Source organism: Microplitis mediator, chromosome 11 (genome assembly GCF_029852145.1).
Source record: "Microplitis mediator isolate UGA2020A chromosome 11, iyMicMedi2.1, whole genome shotgun sequence".
NCBI lineage: Eukaryota > Metazoa > Arthropoda > Insecta > Hymenoptera > Braconidae > Microplitis > Microplitis mediator.
The window spans coordinates 11,707,988-11,734,552 of NC_079979.1; the positions used below are offsets into that span (position 1 = coordinate 11,707,988).

The 26,565-nt window shown below is 27.8% G+C and overlaps 2 protein-coding genes across 7 annotated transcripts; both read left to right on the top strand.

Annotated features, from left to right (window-relative positions):
* On the top strand, positions 1-9,038 carry LOC130677308 (probable oligoribonuclease). Of its 6 annotated transcripts, XM_057484012.1 has the most exons (7): positions 1-27; positions 1,007-1,095; positions 1,847-1,910; positions 2,049-2,210; positions 4,933-5,153; positions 8,571-8,694; positions 8,925-9,032. In XM_057484012.1, the coding sequence occupies exons 1-6, from the start codon at positions 16-18 to the stop codon at positions 8,692-8,694; spliced, it is 672 nt and encodes a 223-aa protein (XP_057339995.1). In that variant the 5' UTR covers positions 1-15; the 3' UTR covers positions 8,925-9,032. The 6 variants fall into 6 exon arrangements, with proteins under 6 accessions (XP_057339995.1, XP_057339994.1, XP_057339998.1 ...); XM_057484011.1 differs by having other exon boundaries at positions 8,571-9,038; XM_057484015.1 differs by lacking the exon at positions 1-27 and having other exon boundaries at positions 1,014-1,095; positions 1,843-1,910; positions 8,571-9,036.
* Positions 9,039-9,172: 134 nt separating this feature from the next.
* Positions 9,173-16,197, top strand: LOC130677309 (protein jagunal). The gene is made up of 4 exons (XM_057484018.1): positions 9,173-9,595; positions 11,486-11,627; positions 14,733-14,948; positions 15,958-16,197. Exons 1-4 carry the CDS (start codon positions 9,504-9,506, stop codon positions 16,084-16,086), a joined length of 579 nt encoding a protein of 192 aa, XP_057340001.1. The 5' UTR covers positions 9,173-9,503; the 3' UTR covers positions 16,087-16,197.
* The last annotated feature ends 10,368 nt before the right edge of the window (positions 16,198-26,565 follow it).

A 26,565-nucleotide genomic window follows, 5' to 3' on the forward strand; every position in this document is an offset into this window, starting at 1 on the left:
TTATTTAATGAAATAATGAAATTATGGGTAAGGATAGATGTAATTGATAAAATAACTTTTAATTGAAGACTGAGTTTTATTATAAAGTGTAGATAAGATTTGGTCAGTAATAACAGTTGTGCTCGTCAATAGTTCTCGGAGAGAAGTGAAGTTACATCAGACGGCAGAAAGATCTCTGACTCTCCACTCTTCTTCTCCCACCATTCTCATACTCATACACGTACTTATGCAATATATGTACTTATACATATCAACGTTCTTTCTAATTATATACTTATACATTTATACTTCCTACTAATACACGTACGAGATGTGAGAGTTTACACATCTACGTTCTTTATTTATCCGTTCTATGATTTTACTTATTACTTATATTATTTATATTCCATTTTCCTGTACTTAAATACAATCTTTTAGTTAACTATTCTATATTTAATTATTTAATACGATTGACATTATTATTTATCATGAAACACCATTATAATTATTCTAATGCTATATTTCTATTAATTTATTTATTATACGAGTCACTCTTTATTTAATATGTATATATATTAACAATAATAGTTGAGTTCTTGTGATATGGTTTTCATTTATAAGTAACATTTATTTATTAAATATATCTTTTTCTTATTTGTTTATAGAGTATGCATTTGTTTATAACCATATTTACTGTTAACTATAGAACAAGGGCCTATTCATGATTTTTATGCGTGTGTTTTGTTTAGGTTTTAAGTATCGGGTGACAGGAAACGTTCCAAAACCACTCAAACCGTATTTATATTTCTCTGAATACAAAATAAAGATTTATTTATCTATTTATTTAAAGTTTCTTATAATAAAAATATATAATTTAATAAGTATGTGCCACGACGATTTATTATTTAAATTATTGACTAAATATTGATAAGACGCAAAAAGTGTTGTAAGATATTAATATATAATTTCAAATGAAATTTAAATGCGCGCCTATTTATGGATCTCAAGTTCACTAATTAATTAACAGGTGGAGGCACCTGAGGCCACTGAGGTCATAACAATCAAGGTAATGCACGTTGCACGATCAAAACACGAGGAGAAAACAAAAAATCAAAAGTAATAGTGTTTTTTAAATTTCAATTCTATTAATTTTTTAAAAATGTATATATACTCCTGACAAAAAATAATCTGAAAATGATATTATTATTATTATCTACTAATTTTAAATAACCGTTGATCATGTTTGTGAAGAAGGGTTTACATATAGTTAACAGAAACCTAAAGTTTATCAAACACAACCTATATAATAATGGTAAATCACGTGGATTTGCTTAGAAGTTTTTGAATTGTTATTTTTAGAAATCAAAATTGCATTATTCCCCTTGCCAACAACATAGTTAATTTCATAAATACTCATTCTGTTTAAAAATTCAATCAGTTTATTAAAAAATATTATTGAGTATTGAACTTGCAAAAATTACGTTTTTCACATTGAAAGGAAAAAAAAATCTGTCTCGTAAATACGGAGTAATTTTTTTTATTATTATCATTTATATTGGATTGCTTTTATTCTTGTATTCTTTTGAAAATTTTTAGTTAGTTTTTGAAAAAAAAATGGTGTTCAAATTATATTTGTCATATAAATGCAACAAAGATTCTTCGATTTGTTTATTTAAGTTGTGAGAAAAAAAAACAATACTGATTTCACTGAATAATCACAAGAGTGACCCTGTAATAAAAATTTGAATAAAATTTATGAGTTTTCAATTTATTATATAAATTTTTGAAAAAATATTCCCGTTTATCAAAAGCTAATTAATAATATGAAAAGTTTGAATAACAATTATAACTCATTTGTTCTAGACAGGAAACTGCATATCCCAAAAGTAACTTTAAAGATGAAAAATAATATTGTGTGGATGGATATGGAGGTATGTAGTCTTTGATTTAGTTAATCGCTCAATATAGTAAATTAATAAACTTCATCGATTATTGAAAATAATGTAAAAAGTTTAAAAACATGACTACTTGTTGACGTAAACTGATAGATATTCACGAATTGATTACAGATGACAGGATTAGATATTGAAAATGATAAAATATTAGAAATTGCTTGTTTAGTAACAAATGAAGATTTAAAAATAATAAGCACTGATTTTCAAATTGTAATACACCAACCTGATGATGTATTGAATAATATGAATAGTTGGTGTATTAGAACTCATTCTGCGGTGAGTGAAAAATCTTTAAATCATTATTAATAATATTTTTAACTTGCCGCTATAAAAAATTAAAATTACAAAGCAAAAGGAAAGTTATTGGTTTCGGTCTTATTTTCGGAACTCGAGTTTTCAACAAATGTTGTTTCCGTGGCCAAGGAATCATTGCTGAGCATTTTTAAGTGGACGTCCGTTCGTACGTGGGTGTGTAAACTAATTCTTGTCGTACGATATCTTTAGAACAAACCAATATATTCTGAAAAGTATCATCAGAACTTGGACCTACTAAGATTTTAGAGTTAATTAACCGAATAGTTTTCAAGTTATTTGAAAAACAGAAGTTAGAAAATGTTTTCTTTAAAATTTTTTCTTTTAAGTCATAAACTGGTGAACCAATTTCTCTTTAAATTCAACCAGATTTCAGTCTCAATCAATCTTTTTGATCGCTGCAAAGCACAAGCAAATCACAACTAATCGATCGATTACTTTCTAAAATATCGTATTACAAAAATTACTTGTACACGCAGAGATTTTACGGTCTTTTTTGCATCAAAAATTTATAGAAAAATTACTACACAGAAAAAACAGTTAACTTGAATCAAGGAAAATATTCTTGATTTAAGAAATTTTTTTTGATCGATTCGGAAAATAAAAATTTACTTGCACCAAGTAAAAAATTATCTTCAAATTTTTATCTTGAATCAAAATTTTTTTCTCACGTCAACATATTTTTACGCTTAAATCAAAAAATTTTCACTTGTTTCAAGAGTTTATATTTCTTAAAGTAAGAGATATTTTTTCTGGAGCAAGAATAGTATATTACACATCGAGGGAAGTAAAGTAAGAAATGTCTCAGATCACATGTAATTGTTGGCCGAGGCGAAGCCGAGGTCAACAAACATGTGATCTGAGGCTTTCTTATTTACTTCCCGAGGAGTGTATGCTATTTTTCTCCTCGACGGAGGCGGAAAGCGGCAACTTCGTTTTGCACAGCGGGACGAAAGTTGACGCTTTCCGCCCGTCGAGGAGAAAACATTATTTTTTTGTAGCAATATTGCATTTTTTCGGTTAAAGAAAATAAAATTTCTCGGAACAAGTACTATTCTTTTCACGCAAGTATTTTTGTATTCTCCGATCAAGATAACAAAAGTTGCTTAAAGCTCGGTCGTACCTAACGAAATCTCGAATTTCAGAATTCAAATTACTTTTTGAATATTTATGGGACTCGGATGATGAAAATCTTCCGAGAAAGTTCGTCTTCTGCCTTTAGTCGGAAACTAAGAAAATTGCTGTTATGATAATTATTTAATAAATAATTAGAATTCTTAAATTCGAGATTTCGTTAGGTGCGGCCTAGCCTTAAGCCAAGAGAAAAAATTTCTTGGGAGAAAAGATCGATATGGAGAAGGGGAAAGTCATCGGTGCTAGGCAGCAGCAGCGGGATTAGTTCGGTGCTCACCACGAGATCGCGCCTACAACTTGTAGTGTCCCTGGTAAAAAAGATATTCTAGAATAGTTATATTCCAAATTTCAGTACGATTTTGTTCGAGTGATCCTCTGTCATTTGACAAAGCGACAAGTACCTTTTTTGATTGTACTATAGTATATCCTATAATACATCATGACTTTAATACTTAATATTAATGTTAAGTTGAGTAATTTTTATCGAAATAAAAAAACAAAACATTACGTTTCAGATAAAAAAAAAAAAAAAGAACCAACACGTCGACCTTTCGGAGAGAGAATACATTTTTGACTGAGAAAAATTTAAGTCTTTATTAAAGAAGCAAACTTTTGGAGCAAGAAATTTTTTTTCTTGGCCCAAGCAACTTTTATTTTCACTTAAGCAATTTATTTTTCGGAGCAAGAGAATTTTTTTCTTGGACCAAGAGATTTACTCTTGGCCCAAGGGTTTTTTCTTTTTTTCAATCAAGACGTTTATTTTTTGGACCAAGAAAATTTTTCCCCTGGGGCAAGAAAAAGTATCTTGGGGCAACTAAACCTTTTTTCCTTCAAAACTTTGATTTTTTGGAGTGAGATGACTTATTTCCTTTAGCCAAGAATTTCTTCTCTTAAACCAAGAAATTTTCAATTTCGCTTCAAAAATAAATTTTTTTGGAGCAAGAGAATTTACTGTCTTGAATAAAAAAAAAATTTTTGAATCAAGTGTTTCATTTTTATTGAATCAAGAAAGAAAATTCGGAAGACAATATTTTTCTTGAACCAAGTTAACTATTTTTTTTGTGTATAGTCATAGTAACATGAGGACAGTATGGAATTATTGTACAAATTACCGATACTGTAGAAATTTTAAAAATAGATCGAACAGAATTTACAAGGTGCACTGTAATTTTGACAAAGCAACAGATAAAATTTATACCAACTGCATAGTAAAATTTATTAGATTAAATCAGAATATTTAGTATGCAGTTGGTGTAAATTTTATCTGTTGCTTTGTCAAAATTACAGTGCACCTTGTAAGTATCGCTAATTTGTACAATAATTCTATACTGTTCTCATGTTACTATGACTATAGTAAATTTTCTATAAATTTTTGATGCAAAAAATACCGTAAAATTCTCTGCGTGTATTGGATATATATATTTTGGTCCGAGAAAAAAAATCTCTGACCTCGAAAACAGCGGAAAGTTTTTCAGATTTTTTGTGACAAAATATATAATTTTGTCAATTTATCCTATTCATTTTTAATTGAAAAAATTTTATCTATCAATAGTCAGGATTACTTGATGTAGTAAAGAGTAGTAAAAACACAGTGCAAGATGCCGAAAGTAAATTAATGGAGTTTTTGCGAACTTATGCCACCGAAAAAATCACTCCGTTGGCAGGTAACACTATTTGGATGGACCGAATTTTTTTACGTAAATATCTACCAATCGTCGATGAATATTTAAATTATCGAATTATCGATGTATCAACTATCAAAGAATTAGCAAGGTGAGTAAATTTGAAAATAAATAAGAATGTTTATGATTGAAAATGAAAAAATTGAAAAAAAAAATGATAAATAGTCAAAATTCAATTTATAACATGTTTAACGATTCTTGGAATGATTATAGTTGTTATTACATTTTATATTTGTATAAATTATCATGGTAGCCACATTTCTGGAAAACCTGGAAATATCAGGGAATTCTAAAAATACTGGAAATGTCAGGGAATTTCGTCACAAAACTGGAAAAATTTTCACTTTCTATTTTTTGACTGAAAAATTCCGATAAATTTTTTTTTCTGTCAAAACTGTTTAAAAAGTGGCGCGGTTCGAATGAGATTGTAATACCATCTTGAAAAAAAATTAGTAGAAATTGATTCCAATAACGAAAAAACGAAGCAGTTAGAATTAAAAAAGCTGTTAGAAAAATAATAGTCTTAGTAGAAACCAATTGTCAGGATCTCCAAGCGATAAACATGCGTATTGACAAGTTAAAAAACCAAAAACATTAAACGTATACATAAGTATGTATACAATGTATATATAAGTTCTGAACTAATAAATTTTCTATAAATATTCTATAAAACGTTCTTATTTATGAAACTTATTCTAGTGAAAATGAAAAATTTATTGATATATTATTACAGAGGAAGTTACATAAAACATGGCTTTAAAACGAAAATAAAAAAATGATTTATTTAATAAATAAAAAAAAAATAAAAAACAATGAACATTGACAAATAATGAAATAGAGTTTCATTTAATGACAATGATTGATTATTTATTGAACTGTCTTATACCATTTTATTATAAATTAAATTAATATTTCCAATGATTTAGTATTGATACATAAACGGAAAAAACAATATAGTAGTGGCAACTCTCTGGGATAGTACTGAGTAATTTCTGTAAAAACAATCTGGACGTCGGTTTGCCCTGTGGACCACTCTTAAAATTTCAATCAATCTAATAAATATCTATATTAGTAACCGAGTACCCATTTACACATTCTCATTTTAAATTTATCTAGAAAAATGTTTTAAAATCTGTTAAAACAGTTGTTGTTAACTCATCTCCTAAAAAAAGTTTATATTTTAGAAATGAAAAAAAAAAAAAAAAAAAAAAAGAAGTTTATAAATTGAACTCAACGATTATCAATAATCTCTTACCCTGCTACTGAGCAAGTTATTTATGCCAATTTAGATAGTACTGAGTTGAAAAATGATTTTTATAATTATATTTCTTATTATAATTGTTATTTATAAAGATTGGTATGTATCAATTGTAAATTCGAATTTTAATTTTTTTTTTTTTTTCAATCTCTTTGGTGGTTAAACGAATTAATTAGTAAAAATAGGATATTACAAAATCTTAATATTTAACATAGTTATATGAGCTTGAAGGCTGACAAAGGATGCACACCAATAGACTGCTGTGATTTGAAAGCGACTTTTTTAACTTGTCTAGTTTTTTCATTTTTGTAAACCACTCAAAAATTAAGATTTTACATTTTTTTTTTTTTCGATCATTTGATCCACTGAATCAATATAGTAATTGAAAAATAAGGTTAAAAAAAAAAACTAAAAATAGTAATCTTATACACAAAAATAAGAAAAATCCCATTTCTAGACCTTAATTAAAAAAATCATGTTTTAATATAATCTCTTCCAGTATCCAATTACTTCGTTTTATCGATCGAATACTGTAATATTTTGGGTTTTTTACAAAAAAAACATTGAATGGTGAGAAAAAATTGTCGTAATTTAAAAAATTAACCTTTTTTGAAGAACTATAAAGGTATAAACGTTAGAATTTTAATGTCAATTCATTACGTTAAAAAAAAAATATGATAAGCTGAAAATTTATTATCAAATCATTTTTTTTTAGATGATAAGGTACAACAGATCAAATGTAATACAGTATTCCCTGCTTAGAACACCTCAAAAAATCCATTAGGTTCTTATAAAATTTCTATGATAATTTACACAGAAAAACAGGACTTTTTGGCACAAGAAGTATTTTGTGCTATGAATTAAAGACAAAAATTTTTTTAGGACTGGAAAAAATTTCTAGGCGCGAGAATTTTTTTCTTGCTCGAAGAAAATTTTTTCTCTCAAAATTTTTGTTTTCAATTTATAATGTCAAGAATTTTTTTTTCTGTGTATGAAAATAAATAAGTTCTATGAAAAAATGCAGTAAACAAGTATAAGCCGTTTATACAAACAGCTATGAAAAAATATCGTTTTTTAAGCGAGGTTTTCATTGATTGACTATAGAGTACTCTTGGAGCTTCATATACTTCGAACGAGAAAAAATATAAACGTCTGTTAGAATTTTATCACATAATCAAAGTTGGATGTATTATCGTGCAATACCTAAAAATGATCCTGAAGTTGACATACAATTAAAAATTTTCTGATTTTTGTCTTTTATAAATTAATTATAAAAAAAAAAAAAAAAAAAAAAAAAAAAAAAAAAAAACATCCAACAGCCGAAATCGAAGTATATATTTCCCGTAGTATATTTATTATTGAAACGCGAGAAATTTTAATAATAGTAAGCACCATTAATAATTCGTGATATAACGTTTGAATCATAATAGTTTTAATGAGTTGTTGAAATTTAAGTATTAACATGAACAACATGTGTAGCAAGTTTCATTTAGATGAATTCATAGTAGCGTGATTCGAAGCTTTTTTTATTAGCTACAAGATGCATTCAACGAAATTAACCTGCAACGCATCATTCAAAAGGTATTGAGAATTGAATCCGTAAAAAAATTAAAAAAATTTTTTTTTTTAATTTTCTGTCCTTGATCTATATGAAACAATTGTCGAAATGGTTAGTTAAATAACAAAAATTAAAGCTAATTTCGTGATCTTTCAGATAAATTTAACAAAAATAAGTTATTGGTGTCCACTCAAAAGTTATTTGAAGAGAAATTGACAAAAAATGATTTTTTTTTCTTTTAATTTGAAAAACTTTAAACACCTACAACTTTATCATATTTTAAACTTCAATCTCAAACCATATCCCATAGTAAATTTCCAGATATCTGATTCTAATTCTTATTTTTCTTATCAAAAACCCATAACTGTAGCCAGACGTTACTCCATATTTAATTCTTTAATTCTTCGAAAACTAGTCTAACCACTCGCTGTTACAACTTATTAACATAACAAGCCGAAAATTATCGACTATTGCCGAAGGCGACTCACTCGCTGAAAGGACTTTATAGTTTATACGAATAGACGGAATAGACCACACCGCTCTTAAATTCTCAAAGTCTAATTTCCCGTCTTGAAACATAACTCTAAAATATTTTCACAGGAATCTATTAATAAACATTATATTTAATTATTTATTAGGGATATATTAATATAGAAAAAAGATATAATAATTTATTTCAAATAATTTTTTAGACGTTGGAACTCACAAGTATTTGAAGAAGGACCAAGTAAAAGATACAATCATCGTGGGTTAGATGATATAAAAGAAAGTATTGTTGAATTAGAATACTACAAGAGATCGTTCTTCAAGTTATGAGTTAATATAAATTTTTTTTAAACTTGTAAAAATGAATTGTCGTATTAAATTGATATAAAAAAAATTAATTGAAGAAGAAAAATTGCGATAAAGAAAAAGTTTCCAATATTTATATTTTCTCCCATTGAAATAAACTGTCCGAAAGAATTAAATTTAATTGAATTGAAAAAATTTTATAAATCAATTTTGTTAAAATTATGTATCGATGTCAAATAAAACATTTTTTTTAGGGCCGCGTGGCAATTTAAAACTCAACGTGTCGCGTAATTTTGAATTGTGATTGGTTAAAATTTGATGATTAATAGCAGCCAATAAGGAACAAGAAGAAAAAAAATTATATATATATATATATATATATATATATATATATATATATATATATATATATATATATATATATATATATATATATATATATATATATATCATAAGTTCGTCAGTAAAAATAAAAAGTAACCATTTTATTTATCAATAGAGTTTCTGTCGTGTTACCAATATGAATAAATTCAAATCGTTAAAAAAAAAATTAAATGATTTTTAAAAACTTAAAACATTTCATTACTTACTCTTTAAAATACAGTAAAAGCTTACATATTTAAAAAAAAAAAAAGTTAAATAAATAAAAAAAAAATTTTTTCCAATGAACGAAAGAGATTTGACGATTGACAATAAGACCTCGTGTATAAAAATAGGTTTTTACCATCCCTGAATATAATTGTATTGTATTGAGTTAATTTTAAACATTTAAATTATATGATAAATTAGTTAATTTTGTAAAAATTTATTTTTCTAATAAATTATTAAATAAAATGGCTTCAAGAATAACAATAGCACAAGCATTGGGAACAGATGGAAGTGATTTCACGCATAGACAAAAAGTTGCAAGCCAATATCAAACGAGGTGAGTAAGGACAATTTTTTAAATTAAGTTTTAGTTAATTAGTTGAATTATAAATTTTTTTATGAATTTATCGACAATAGGATAGACGCGTTAGTACCCATTTTATTAAGTAATATTTTGCGAGGCTCAGGTATACATGTTAGGATTTGTTTATCATGACCGATCGGTATATTCTATACACCATGATATACTTTCTTGAATGAAATTATTTAAATTAAAGAACCTAATATCGTGGAGTCTTTAAAACAATTGATAATTTTAAGTTTGTTATACAAATAAAAAATATCAATCATTTAAATAAGATGTTTTCTTAACTTAAACAGTCAACGTCATTTAAACAAATGAAATTTGTCTATTGTTTGAGTAAGAAATCATTTCATGCTAAAATTGATTAACGATCAAGCGTGTTTTGTTAACCAGACAAAAACTCATTACTTTGTGATTATTTAGTTAGCTATTTATATTACAGCCATCTCTCTCTCTCTCCCTCTCTATATGTAGATATATAAACTAGACTGATTCATAAAAATCAACTATTTTTTTTTTTCAAGAACACACTCAAAAGTTTCAGTAGGATAAAAGAAGATGCCTGTTGGAATTTGAGTTCTTAATATTACTATTAAGTACTCCCTGATTGCAGTTTTCTATTTCTCATTTAAATAACACAAGGAAATTTTTTTTTTAATTTAAAATTTTATAACTTATTAGCTAACTATTGTACCGAGTAAGTTAATACATATTCTTGTTGGAAATTAAAAGCTCTACAAAAAAGGTCTCTTATAATTTTCCGATAAATTTACTCTTTCAAAAGTTATTTTACGTCAAATTTAAATTCATGGTCAAATTCAATATTATTTCACGTTTCTGACGAAAATATCAGTTTTATCACAAATTATAAGACTTTTTTTCTAGACCAGTTTATTTCCAATAAATTATCTATTATGAAATCGCTTTGAACGAAAATCGCAGATTAAGACTTTTAGTTTTTCTCAGAAAAATTGTACATAATTTTGAATAAAATTTTCTGAACAAGAATAAATACTAATAAAAGGTGACAACGTAAAGAAGCATATGATTCTTTCTTGTGTGCTTCGAAAATCATATATAAATGACTTTTTATCTGGAAATCTATCACTTTCGGTTTTAAAATTGGTCAAACTTGGTCAGAATATGATTTTCTTGAAGAAATTGAAATTTAAATGCAAATAACTAAAGAGCGTTGCTGAATTTCGAAAATTTCATAATAGATAATTTATTGGAAATAAAATGGTCTACGAAAAAAGTCTTACAATTTGTGATAAAATTGATATTTTCGTCAGGAACGTAAAATAATACTGAACTTCACCATGAATTTAAATTTGACGTAAAATAACTTTTGAAAGAGTAAATTTATCGAAAAATTATAAGAGACCTTTTTTGTAGAGCTTTTAATTTCCAACAAGAATATGTATTAACTTACTCGGTACAATAGTTAGCTAATAAGTTATAAAATTTTAAATTAAAAAAAAAATTTCCTTGTGTTATTTAAATGAGAAATAGAAAACTGCAATTAGGGAGTACTTAATATTAATATTAAGGACTCAAATTCCAATAGGCGTCTTCTTTTATCCTACTGAAACTTTTGAGTGTGTACTTAAAAGAAAAAATAGTTGATTTTTTTTAATCCGTCTAATATATATTGTCATCACTAGGGATTATTGCATAAATCGATATAACTTAAGATGTTCGTTCCCGCGTTTTCAAACAGCCGAGTAAAAAAATATTTTCTCTTAGATTTTGGATGTCAAATAATTGATTCCATTTAAATTTAACAAATAATCAACCGATAAACTATTATCATTAATCTATAATTTCATACTATTCAATAATCATTCTTTTTTTCTTTTACAGCGCCATGAATAAATCAAGACTGAAAAAATGTATATTGTTTCATTGTATATTATTTTTTGTTATGCTTACAAAATTACTTCCGGATATATTAGACCGTCTAGATATATTTATATTAGAGGTTGAAGAATTACAAATGCCAAAGGTATTATATATAGGTATAAATTTATACATATGTACGTGTAAGTGTTATCGGGGAGGGGGTGTGTGTAGGTAATATGTATTAAAGTGGCCCTTATAATGGGTATTTTTAAATATTGATAAACGCGTTTCCTCTAAACGTCTGTAAATACTCAGAAGAAAATTTCTCTTAAGTCAGAGCTATTAAGTTCAATATTAACACGGACTCCGAAATGATGAGTTTTAAATAAAAAAGTATATCTATTTTTCGCGATCAAAATTTGAAGTGTTGTAACTTTCCATGATTTATAAACATACAAAAATTAACCAGATATATTTTTTCTGGAAATCAGATTCTTTAAAAAAAAAAAAAAGTCTTCATTGTTGTATTCTTAAAATCGATAAGAAAAAATAGTAACAAGATTTGGAAAAAAGCTATGATTCATGAGAAATTCGGGTTTTCCTTTATTCTTATTATTTAGATGGAGAAAACTCTTATTTGAAATCTGAAAGAGATTTTTCTATAAGAAATTACATTTTTTATAAAAAAAAAAAAAAAGTTCTGTGCATAATGTAAATTAAATCAACAGACAAAAGTTACAGAGCTTTCAGAGATAGACACAAATTGGAAACTTTAATAAAATAGTTCACTTTATCAACTTGAATATTACTTCAACATTCAAGTTCTATCATTTGTTTCCCGTCTATTTTACTGATATATCGCGCAGGATTTTTTTTTTTTTTGACAAAATTTATTTTCCTACAAAATCTCTTTTCTCTAATTTCAAATAAAATTTTTTTTTTTTGAAAATAATGAAAATAAAATTAGAATTTTTTTATTAAATCTACTTTTTTTCAAAAATTGATGCTCCATAACTTTTTTCTCATTGATTTTATGAACATGGCACTAAAGATCTTATTTTTCAACAACTGAACTTCCTATAAAACTATATCTGGGTCACTTCTGTATGTTTACGAGTTATGGTAAATTACAAAACTTCAAAGTTTGATTGCGAAAAATAGATGCATTTTTTCATTCAGAACTTTCATCAGATCGGGAAATGTTAAAATTGAAATCAAGAGCTCCGACTTTGTAGAAAGTTTCTTTATGTATTTGGAGTTATTTTTAAATGTACATTAATACGTGTTTATTTCAATTTGCATTAAATGGTCAATACAGTCCAGCATTACTATGACACCATAGCATTGAAATGAATAATTTCACCGTGTATTGATTTTGCTTATCATAAAAATTCCTATTCTCTGAATTTATAATTTGCTCTGAGGGTATCTATGAGGCATTCCACGCCAAATCGGACGGTTTCAAAAATTGATTTTTCCGATTTCTTTAATTTTTTTGTATTTTTTAGTACCCCTCAAAAGAGACTTCCTGGTAAATTTTGAGATTTTGTTGATCAATGGTTCAAAAAATATTAAATTTTCAAAAAAACCGCTCTTTTTATGGTTTTTTGATCATAACTTTCGTAATAATGGTAGAAATTCAATGGTTTTTTTTTTCAAAATTTTCGTTTTTAGATGGCCTTTATAGAAAAAAATACAAAACAAATATACGAAATGTTTTTAATCGAGATATTTGAATTTTAAGTTTTCAACCGTGTTTTTAAAAAAAGATGTATCCTTCGATTTTCTTGAAAATTTTCTATCTTAAACTTCTATCCATTTTGCAACTTTTAAGCCCGGTCCGGTAGTGGGCCTTCCATAATTATTATCTTATTTAGATTTTTGAAAATTGAAGAAATTTTTTTTTCGCTATAAAGTATTATCAATGCCGATTTTTGACATTGTACACTTGTTTTTCTTGCATATTATAAATTGATTTCGATATTTTTTTGTTCTGAGTAGGGATTTAAAAGCAGTAAGTAAAAGTTAATGCTATTTATAAGCAGTTATAATAAATGTTTTTATTTATTAAGAAGCAACTATTTCGAAGCAAAACAAACATTAGATTTGCTATACAATAAAGCTAAGACCATTACAGGAGCTCAAAAATTCCATATAATTATTCGAAAAAGCGACGGAGCTATATTTGCTAATGAATACTCTAGTTTATAAAACAATCGGTAATGTAAAATTTTCGTAAGAACACGAAAATAATTAAAAACGTTTGTAATACAGTTTCGTAGCTTTTTCGAATAATTATATGGAATTTGTGAGCTCCTGTAATGGTCTTAGCTTTATTGTATAGCAAATCTAATGTTTGTTTTGCTTCGAAATAGTTGCTTCTTAATAAATAAAAACATTTATTATAACTGCTTATAAATAGCATTAACTTTTACTTACTGCTTTTAAATCCCTACTCAGAACAAAAAAATATCGAAATCAATTTATAATATGCAAGAAAAACAAGTGTACAATGTCAAAAATCGGCATTGATAATACTTTATAGCGAAAAAAAAATTTCTTCAATTTTCAAAAATCTAAATAAGATAATAATTATGGAAGGCCCACTACCGGACCGGGCTTAAAAGTTGCAAAATGGATAGAAGTTTAAGATAGAAAATTTTCAAGAAAATCGAAGGATACATCTTTTTTTAAAAACACGGTTGAAAACTTAAAATTCAAATATCTCGATTAAAAACATTTCGTATATTTGTTTTGTATTTTTTTCTATAAAGGCCATCTAAAAACGAAAATTTTGAAAAAAAAAACCATTGAATTTCTACCATTATTACGAAAGTTATGATCAAAAAACCATAAAAAGAGCGGTTTTTTTGAAAATTTAATATTTTTTGAACCATTGATCAACAAAATCTCAAAATTTACCAGGAAGTCTCTTTTGAGGGGTACTAAAAAATACAAAAAAATTAAGGAAATCGGAAAAATCAATTTTTGAAACCGTCCGATTTGGCGTGGAATGCCCATATGCAGAAATCACTTTAAATAACGTTGGATCCATTTCCATCGTATCGTCATCGATCACTTGACAATGTAATGTTAACTTGCGTCTTCCAATTTATAATTCATCTCTTTAGTAGCCTGGATTGTTTCTAAACAATCTGATAATTTTTAGTGGGAAAAGAACAAATCAAAAATATATTTTTTTAGACGTAAGCATAATATAATAAGCATTTTTTTTTTGTAATTTTTTAATCGAATTGACTTTTTATAGCCTCTATGGTGGGAGTATATTTGGTTATCAAGTATTTTAGTGCCATTTATTGGTCTATCAGCTTTAAAAAAAAATCAAATAAAATCAATGACACGTTTTATGTATGGAATAGTTATTTTAGGATTTGTACCATTAATTTATGCTATTGTTTATTATATTTCTGATGTATGGATTTATTTAACTGCTGGAAAAACAGAAGATATACAATTGTGGCAGGTAAAGCTTTCAAAAAATTATATTGAATTCAAAGACAGTGATTTTCCATTATGTGAATTAATATGCAAGTTTATTTGAAAGTAGATTATTAATAATATGCTCTTGATGTCAGCAATATTGGAAAAATCAAATAAACCCTAATAATAAAAGCTTTAGTAATTTGTTTCAGCGTGGTAGTTGATACTTTGATTTTAATACCACAATCACTAAGTTGTAGAACAATAGTGTCTTACACGCCAAGGAAGGAAAGTAGGATATTCTAACCCTTGTGCATGGAGAGAAATGTCAAGTAAATATGCCTATGCAGCATAGTGATAATTACATTACTCTATAGTTTGTATACGCAGTCATATAAGAGCGGCGTGATACAAACTATAGAGTAATGTAATTATTACTATGCTGCATCGGCATACCCTGATTAAAAATATTGATTGAAAACAATTGAGAAGCGATCGCTCCATGCAAACTGTATATCTATATATACAAACAAAAAAATTGAAATCAATTGAAATTATTGAAAAGAATTCGAATTTCATCACTTTTAATTATTTTCAATCAATATTTTTAAACAGGGTATTTATTTGACATTTTTCTCCGTGTGCGTAATCATCCACCCATGGCAAACACGCAGATTGGGACGTCCTACCTTCTTCCCTTATGTGTGTATTATTTTTTGCCAGATTTAAATCTTAACGTTTAAATTCTCAACTCTGTTTTCAGAAAGGATGGCGATTTAGTTATTTTTTTCATTTGCTTTCTCATAAGTGAAAAAAAAATTACAACTTGCGTCGCTATTAAATCAAGAAAAAAGAAATTGTTTAATTTGTTTCAATATTAATAGTCGGCTATCTAATAAACTTGCATAATCTTATTACTTTCCCCACTTAAAATTCATTATTGGAGTACAGAAAATAAATAATAATATTATTTTTACAAATAATTCCGAAAGAAATTTATTTTCCGCGAAATCACATTCCCTCTTAAATTAAAATTTTTTACTTGATTTCAGGATCTACCTTATGGTTTATTGTGGTATGCATTCATTTTAGCTGCTTGTCAAGTACACGCCTTCTCATTGTACTTCTCATCAAAATTATTATTGGCGTGGAAATCAAGAGGCTTAAGAAAAGTTGATTAAAAAAATATCACAGAGAAAATAAATTTAACCAAAATTTGTTAATAACAATAAAGAAAATAATTTAATTATATAACAAAAATTCAGAATGTATTTTTAATAATAAAATGAAATTAACAATAAATTAATGATAATGATAATCATATCTAAAATTGATAAGAATTATTATTAAGGCAATTCGGCTCTCGCAATTTTGAGGTATCAAAGAAATACTTTATTTGTAGGGAGTATAAACTATATAAGTCATTACACGTCAAATCGGATAATTTGGAAAATTTTTGTTGTATTAACCTAATATTTTTTTCGCCTCTCCGGGCGAAAAGCGTCAACTTTTCTCCCGCTGTGCGAAACGAAGTTTCCGCCTCCGTCGAGGAGAAAAATAGTATGACACCTTGGGCAGTAAATAAGAAAGCCTTAGATCACATGTTTGCTACATTTCTTACTTTACTTCCCTAAGTGTGTAATATACTATTTAGTACCTATTAAAAGGATTTCAAATTATCCGACAAGCCGTCCTAGAGAGGGCTTTTTTTTAATTCCTGCCTAGAACTACTCAAAAAATAACCTAAATGCGATTTTTTTAGCTTTTATAAAGTATCTTTCAAAAAATAGATCTAAAAAACTATTAAAAGTGTTTCTACTTTCATATTTGATTTCAAAAATGTTTTAATTTTATTATTTGTCATTGAATATTCTCAAATCTACATCAATTTAATTATATCTATTTAGATCTACGTAGATCTAATCCATTTTTTCTCGGGTTTAGGTTAACCCTCGCGGATTCGGGGTTACTGTGAAATCACAGTGAAATCACAGTGAAATCAATTTTACCGTAAGTTTACTGTGTATTGATGGTAATTTCATAGTGAATTCACAGTCGTTTTGTGCCATTTCGTCACTCTGGTTATATAGTAATTTTACAGTAATTTTATGGTAGTTCCATAGTGATTTCACTTGTGATTCTTTTGTAGGTTTAGAATAAAATTACCATACTTTCATGATAATTTTACTGTCGATCAGCTATCGATTTATGGTAACCCAACAATGGTAACACTGAGGCTTTATCATGGGTTCACAGTCAGTTTATCGTGATTTCACTACGAATTCACTGTGATTCCATAGTAATCTGATAGTGTTAACTCTGTGACTTTACAATAGTTTCACAGTCAGTTCATAGTGGTTTAACCATGAATTTACCGTGATCCCATGACAACCTAGTAGTATTAGCACTGTGACTCTATGATATTTTCACAGCAAATTATTAGCGTTTTCTCCATGATTTCACTCTACTTTGATAGTGATCTGATACGGTACATCTATCATTAATCCAATTTCAAAATCAAAAATTTGAATTTTTAATGTCATTAATCGATAGAAATGGAATTAAAAAAAAAATAATATCAATTATTTCATAAATGCTCCTATAATTATTTGTAAGTTTAGCAAATACTTGGGCACAAATGTATTTTATTTATTATAAATTTAGCTATTTTAGGAATTTCCGAGCGAAACTTTATCTGTAATTGTCTAATTTAGTTAATTTTATAAAAGCTTAAGACGGTAAAATTCTTCAGAATTATGAAAAAAAATAAATAAATAAAAAAATTGAATAACTTTTTTTTTAAAACTGTATAAATTGAATTTAAACTACTGCAAAAAATAAAGAGAATATCATTTAGATTAATATTTCAATAGTAAATATTTATTATTTATCATAATTTAAAATAAAATATTCTTAAATTAAGAAAACTTGATGATTTACAAATGAAGGTAAAAATTTTTTTTTGATAAATATCGAATTCTTTTAATTTTATAGTATTTAATAAAATAATTTTTCTTATAGCTTAATCTTGAGTATATATAGTATTGAATAGCATGAAGTAACAGATTAAATATTAAGTTCCGAATGCGTGTGGTGGCCGAGTGGGCTAAAGTACATGACTTGAGCTACTCTCAATCGAAGGGTCGGCAGTTCGAATCCCATCATGCGTTAAAAAAAAATAAAATTCCTTCTTTACCGAGGGTAAAAAAATAGCATTTAATCCTCCAGAGGAATAATTACATGAAGTCGTACAAAGGGATGGATACTAAATAATTTTTTTAAACAAGAAAAATTATTTATTGAAAAACCAAGATTAGGATTATTGTTGCTATTATAATATTATTATTATCTTTGAATCAATAAATATAGGATCTCAATATTGCCCCTAAATCTCGATGAAAACTAAGCAGATCCAGGATTAAATGATTAAGAAATCACAGTAATATTACTGTCAATTCACAGCGATATTATTGTGATTTCACGAAGAATCTATAGTAAGACTGCTGTGAAATCACTGTATGATCACGGTATTATTACTGAGAAAGCATGACTGAAGCACTGCAGATCCAGCATAAACTGATAGTGAAATCACTGTAAATACACAGTAATACTACTGTCAACTTACAGCTATACTACTGTAAATTGACTGTTATGCTATTGTGATTCTACTATGAATCGATGGTGAAATCATCATAAAATTACCATCGGATGATAATTATCACACAGTAAGCAAATGGCACAAAGTTACAGTGATTTCACTGTCATTTCACTATGATTTCACCGAAATTTCACCATGATTTCGGAGTAATCCCGAGTCCGCGAGGGATTTTATTGATTTATTATGATTTTTTAAGTTTATTTTCGAAAGAAAACACTCTTATTTGTGGGTCCGATCATGCTAAAATCCATCTTAGAAACGCAGTTAATGAAATTGAAAAAAAAAAAACAGCCACAGTCTTATCACCTACCGCTGGACAGCTTCCTAGTGTATTGTACTTGCGTTAGACGTACATACAGTAAAAGCAATTATCAATCCTAAGCCACCTATCTATTATCTATTATCTATTATTAAATTTCAAATTACTCCGTTATATCTGTAGGATCAAAAGGTGATCCAATTTGTTTTATGGTTCTCATAATAAAGCTCTAATTATTTTATATTTGCGACTGCAAATAATATCAACATCATTTGTTCATCAGAGGCAAACAACGTTTACTAAAGACTTTTAATGTTGTTCTTGTTATATTTTTACAGTTGTACACTATTCATATCAATTATAAAGGTAAAATATAAAACATATAATTGAATAATAATAATAATAATAATAATAATAATAATAATAATAATAATAATAATAATAATAATAATAATAATAATAATAATAATAATAATAATAATAATAATAACAATAATAATAATAATAATTAGGATACTTAGATTTGAAAGAAAAGGATTTTAAATTTAAGTATTATTTAATAGTTAGAAAACTTAAAATTATGATTAATAAGAAATTACGAGCAACCTGCAGTCACTACGTGACTGCCCAAATATCACTACTAAATTTATAAAATACGCAGAAAAAAAAGATTTCTTGCTACAAAAAAATTTTAATTTGCACCAAGAAATTTTATGCATTATCAGTTAAATACAAAAATTGTCTTGGGGCAAGAAAAGATTTTTTTGGTCAAGAAATAATTCCTTGCACCAAGTAATTTTTTCTAGTTCTAAATAAATTTTTGTTTTCAATTCACGATGTGAAAAATTTCTTGGGGTAAGTAAAATTTTCTTTAGGTGAGTGAAGATTTTTTGTGTCAATGAATCCTTTTTTTTTTCTATGCACACTTTTTTGGCTTTGAGAAGCTTCTTAAAACCAAAAGGGAGCATAAAAATCTGTCATTTTGGAAAAAGTAACGTGACATAAATAATATAGCTATATATTCAGTGACATTCAGTCATATTTAGTGACAGAATAGTTGAAGTATTAATTTATTTCAAGAAAATGAATACGATAGTCTTTTTTCTCGCGTAATTTAATTGTAATTCGAATTATATAGATAAATCTATTTATCCCAATATTTGGCAATTAAAAAGAGTTTAAACTATGAAAAGGCAAAAATTCAAGTCAAGACCTATCTAATGATACCAGTTTCAATAACATGGACTAATTCTATCATATAAATATGGTGGAAACAAAATTTTCCTTATTCTCTTAATAATATAGATAGTTTTACGTTTAAATAGTTTTGAATTCTAAATGTATGATTCAATTGTATTCAAAAATATCTAGAATTTTAAGTTTCAATATTTTTAAATCCTGAAAACATAATTGAAATCCAAAATATATCATTGAAATTCTTTAATAAAACCTTCTATAAATTAACCCTTACAGATGTTATTTCAGAGAAAATCTTAGTTCTTAATCAGGAATTGAAATATCATTTAAATATTTTTATAAGTAAGGGAAGAGACCCCCTGCATGAAAAAACTTTATATGTGAAAACATATATGATAGAATATATGAATATTATAATGTGATATATTGTACAATATATAAAATAATATTTATATTTTTGCCGTAATAATATATGGTAATATATTGAAAATAAATATATTGCTAGAATATATCATCAATATATTTATCAATATATGACTTTTTATGTATGTTTTACGTATATATTTTAATATATCTTTTTTATATTGACATATTATATTGAAAGTAGTATATTAATTAATATATAGAATTTTGTATATTTTTTATATATGTTTTCCAATATATTGCGAAATATATGGTTTCCAATATATTGTAAAATATATGGCACTTTTTTCACTATTCTTAGGTTATCCTACCTGGGTATATTGTTTTTTCCGTGTAAGTGGAAAAGCAGTAACTTGTATAGAAATACTATAGAAAAAGTGACTACTTCTGTACGACAGAACTACAAATTAAAGGATTATTTATAGATTTAAAAGTATCTGATAGGATTTGAGTGATCAAATAATTTCCAATCTCTTTAAATTTCAGCGTATAACCCGAAACTAAATTGTGATTTTAAGATTTAAAATGATTAATTTTAAAATTATTGTTCTGAAGCAGAAAGATTTCAATAGTATTAAAGTATTTAAAAAGGTCAAGAATCATGTCAATTACAATCCTCTTCAATACTTTTAAATCTTGTACCCTTGTAGGAAAAAAAATATTGACAACGGGGCCAGTCTTGGCACAATACTGGGCTACCGAGGCTCGGCCTCCCAAGGTTGGTCCGAGATCCGACCAACGTTCAAGTGACGAGTCTTGGTTTGCCAGTCTTGGGCCAAGATTCAGCCAATACTCAAGTGACAAGCCTTGGTTTGCCAGTCTTGGGACAAGATTCAGCCAATGCTCAAGTGACAAGCCTTGGTTTGCCCGTTTTGGGACAAGGTTCAGCTAATGATCAAGTGACAAGCCTTGGTTTGCTAGTCTTGGGCCAATGTTCAGCCAATACTCAAGTGACAAGCCTTGGTTTGCCAGTCTTGGGACAAGGTTCAGCCAATGCTCAAGTGACAAGCCTTGGTTTGCTAGTCTTGGGCCAATGTTCAGCCAATACTCAAGTGACAAGCCTTGGTTTGCCAGTCTTGGGACAAGGTTCAGCCAATGCTTAAGTGACAAGCCTTGGCTTGCCAGTCTTGGGACAAGGTTCAGCCATCATACAAGTGACAAGCCTTAGTTTACCAGTCTAAATAACAAATGGTACCTAAAAACTCCTGGCTTCTGTGAACAGCGTAACAGCCTAGTGGATAAGACGCTTGCCTAGCAGTCATGAAGGACCAGGTTCGAGACCCAGCAAATGCAAAAAAAAAATTAGTTTCATCGATCCACCTGATTTCTCTGTGTACAAATTTATTTCCATATGTTACCATCCCGCACATGTCTACTAATATTTTTTTTTTTTTTTTCAATTTATTTTTAATAAGCATAGGTGCTTATTTAGCAACAGTCGTGGCACAAGTCTGGCAGCCAAGCTTGGGAGGAGGTTATCATTTCGAGACTTAGACTGGCTTGGGCCAAGCTTCAATTTAACTCTTGTCCCAAAGTTATGTAGAGTTGCGCCAGTCGTTTACCAAGCTTGGACCAATCACCGTTTCCTCTAAGGGTATCGCAATTAGGGTGTCTTCTTTTTGTGCTACTCGGCTGCCCAATTTCAAAACACAGTAACTGACAAAAACAAAATTTTTGAAATATGTATTGAATTATGTTCACAAGATTCCACTGGAACTAAAAATACGGAAATATCGATTTTAAAAAATTTACCCCTAACTGTGTTTTGAAATTGGGCAGCCGTACTGTTTTAGCATTTTAGATAGTTGATTATCGTTCTAATCGCCTATTTTTTTAGTATCACTTTCTCATATATCGCGTCACTAATTCCAACAAGACTTATAATTTTATACGCCCTTTTGGCTTTAGTCACTAAGTTTAAAGCCAAAAGGGCGTATAATCTTTTTTTTTAATTGCTAATCATATTGTAGACTTATTCTGAAGCTTAAATTGAAAAAAAAAAAGTGTTGTAAGCCAAAAGAGCGTATAATTTACGTATACCACGCTCTTTTACATAGCCTCACTGTTTTTTTTTTTTTTTTTTCATATTATGATGCAAGATATAATGTAGAATGTGAAAAGCTTCAAAGAATTAGGTGAATAAATGTCAACTTTATATATAAGCATTCCACGCCAAATCGACCACTCTTGAACCCGACCTCTTTAAATTTGGCTGTAAATTTTTTCTCTTTTTCTACCCCATCAAAAACGTTTCTCATAATTTTTTCAAATTTTTTCACCCAACCAAAAAAAAGTTATAAATTTTTGAAAAAAATGGCTTTTTTTATTTTAAATAGCTATAACTTTTTCAAAATTCGACTGATTGGGACGTTTTTTTTTTCAAAATTTTTGTTTTTAAATGTACTTTTCGAAAAAAAATACAAACAAATTATTGCAACCTATCTTCATTGTTTTTTTGTGAATTATTGGAAAACATCAAAAATTTTTCGATGTTTACCATTTTTGATTTTTGATTTTTTTTTTCATATAAAACTTTAACATTTTCTGCAAATTCTCAAATTTTTTCAGAGTGATGTTTTTTTGATTTATATTTTTTATTCCCGATTGAAAAACAAAAATTTTTTTAACTAGCCTTATTTCTCATAACACCATGCTTCAAATTTTTGAGAGTGCTCAGAGAACTTTCAAATTTGGAAAAAAAAAATAAAAACAATAAATTTAAATGATAATCATCGAAATAATTTGAATCTTGTTAGAAAAATCAAATTAAAAAATAGATGGACCTTCTGAATAATTTTTTTTTATTTTTTTCTAAAAACTACATTCAAAAACGAAGAAAATGAAAAAAACAAGTTTTCGTTTGGTCCATTTTTGGACAAATGCTGGAAATTAAAAAACAATTTCTTCTACACTCATTATTTTATGGTTAAAAGAATTTTCTTTTGAATTCCCAGCATTTGTCCAAAAATGGACCAAACAAAAACTTGTTTTTTTTAATTTTTTTCGTTTTTGAATGTAGTTTTCAGAAAAAAATACAAAAAAATTATTCAGAAAGACCTTCTATTTTTTAACTTGATTTTTCTAACAAGATTCTAATAATTTCGATGATTACCATTGAAATTTATTGTTTTTATTAACTTCCCGCTAAGATAATTGTAAATTTTCAAAAATTCAGGAAGTTATTGTTTTCAGCCCGATTTTCGAAAATCGAGTTTTCATCAGATGTCGACGTTTTGAGGTCCTAGGAAGCTATTCTGACTATTTTCAGAATGATGTCCGAGCGTATGTTTGTGTGTGTGTGTGTGTGTGTGTGTGTGTGTGTGTGTGTGTGTGTGTGTGTGTGTGTGTGTGTGTGTGTGTGTGTGTGTGTGTGTGTGTGTGTAAAATCTTTCTAACTTTTTAACTAATGAACCGATTTGGATGTTTAAGGTGGAAATTGAAAGAGCTCTCGGCCGTCAACTTTCCTGGAAATTTCAGATCATTTGATCAAGTAGATTCGAAAATATTGGCGAATTACGAAAAAAGAAAAATTTTTTTTTTAGTTTTTTAGCGATTTCTCAGAAACGACTTGAACGATCGACTTCAAAATCTAATCAGCTCTAGAATTTGATAAAACGCGTCGATCGCCGCTTCAACTATCTCAATCGGTTAATGCGTTCGAGAGATATCGTTGGAGAAAAAAATGGTGAAAAACGGGTTTTTTCAAATATCTTCGAAACAGCTGAACGGATCGATTTCAAATTTCTATCAGCTCTAGAATTCAACAAAACGCGCCGATTGCCACCTCAAACGTCAAAATCGGTTCATTAGTTCAAAAGATATCGGCGCTGAAAAGTTAAAAAAATAACATAAAATGTTATTTTTTCCGGATAAATCAAAATTTAATGTACTAAATGTGTCTGAAATCATACCAACTCTTTCTCTTTATAATCTCTGTCGATCATCATATAATGACATCTAACTTGTTCTTTAGTTTAAATCATATTATCAGCAAGAAATAGAGAAAACCCAGTTTTTAATATTTTTCTCGGATATTTCATACATTATTGCTCTGACCTAAGTCAAAACTCACTTAAATCTTGATTTTGATCACTGACATTGATTTTGGCCTCGATACGTTCATTTCATTGAACACAATCGAGAATACAAATTTTAAAACCGCTTTTCCATTAATAATTTTCGATTCTTATCTTGTCAAACTTTAGCAAAAAACGTAACTTGGTTGAGCTTGAAAAGCTCATAAAAAATAATCGCAGGTAATAGCATTATCGAGCTCGAAAATATATTCACAGTACTGTTTTTAAGCTCCTTGAGCTCGAAAACAGTGGGAAGTATTGGGGCTGGCCCGCAGGGTTAACCAACGCCCAGATTTTTTTTTCCAAATTTGAAAGTTCTCTGAGCACTCTCAAAAATTTGAAGCATGGTGTTATGAGAAATAAGGCTAGTTAAAAAAATTTTTGTTTTTCAATCGGGAATAAAAAATATAAATCGAAAAAACATCACTCTGAAAAAATTTGAGAATTTGCAGAAAATGTTAAAGTTTTATATGAAAAAAAAAAATCAAAAATCAAAAATGGTAAACATCGAAAAATTTTTGATGTTTTCCAAAAATCTACAAAAAAACAATGAATTTAAAATAAAAAATTTTGAAAAAAAAAACCCGAGTCGAAATCTCAAATGTTCGTTGAACGTTTTAAACGTTTTAAACGGGAATTCAACGTTTCAGGCGTTAAAAACGGGACTTTAACGTTTCAGGCGTTAAAAACGGGAATACAACGTTTCAGTCGTTGAAAACGTGAATGCAATGTCTAAAACATAATAAACATGAATACAACGTTTTGGGCGTAATTATCAGTCCAAACGTGGGTTCAACATTTTGAACGTTTATCGAAAACGCAAATAGAACGTTTCAATTTGAAATAAAAAAATTCGACAAATTGTTGACTCTGCAGGCCATCTCTGAAACTTCCCACTATTTTTGAGTTCAAATTGGTAAAGGATATACCTACCAGTAACTATTGAACCTTTATGACCTCAAAATATGGCTTTTAGAAATTTTCGAGCTTTCCGAGCAAACAGACCCACACAAATGAACCTCAAGAGTTGATGAAACATCAAATTAAAACATTAAGAGTTGATGAAAACTCGATATTCGAAAATCTGACTAAAAACAATACTTTCCGACATTTGATTATTTTTAATCATCTAACGGGGATAGTAAGAATAAAATACTACAAAAGTAAAAAGATTCTCCTCGAATGTCGAGGCAACATAAAAATCACCATCCTTCGACGAGTAACGAAACTACCCTTATAAGCCGATTATTACTTTTTGTGGCATTAAACCATCAGACCACTTTACTTTTTTCCTATTTCGAACAAATTTAAGGACATTTTGCCGAAATTTCGAAAAAAAAATTTTTGGGGGGAGAGACAGAGGCCCCCTCTAAAAAATAATTAAATTTTTTTTTTTTTTTTTTTTTATGTGTTCATCATTAAAAATGTCTTTCTTTCTCTTGGCAACGATTTTTAGTTTTATATTACTCAAAAAAAATCATTTAAGGTGTAATAAATCGTTCCCCCACGACTAGTTAAATTACTAATTGTTATTTAATAAAAAATAATGATTCTATATTTATTTGTCATTATTTTTAACCCAAAAAACGTGTTTGTTGATTTTTTAAATTACAGATAATTTTGCTTTATTTAAAAAATTTTATCAATTAAAAAACAAATTATTATTTTCGAATATTTTTAGTGGCCAAATTCGCCCCAGCTATAGAGAATATATAATGAGGCTATAGAGAATATATAATCAGGAAGAAATTCTAGTCGGGATTGAGAGTATTTTTAATACTGTACCGGCTTGAATCCAAGCACGTGTTATTTCAATAGGAATCAAAATTCATAGAAGATTACCAATTTAATGAGCCATAATTTGCATTTAAAGATAACAATAATCAATTACCGTATTTAAGTTTTTAATGTTTATAACTTTATCTTCGCGTTTTTAACGTCTGAAACGTTGGGTTCACGTTTCCAACGTTTGAAACGTTGTATTCCCGTTTTTGACGCCTGAAACGTTGAATTCCCGTTTTTAACGCCTGAAACGTTGTATTCACGT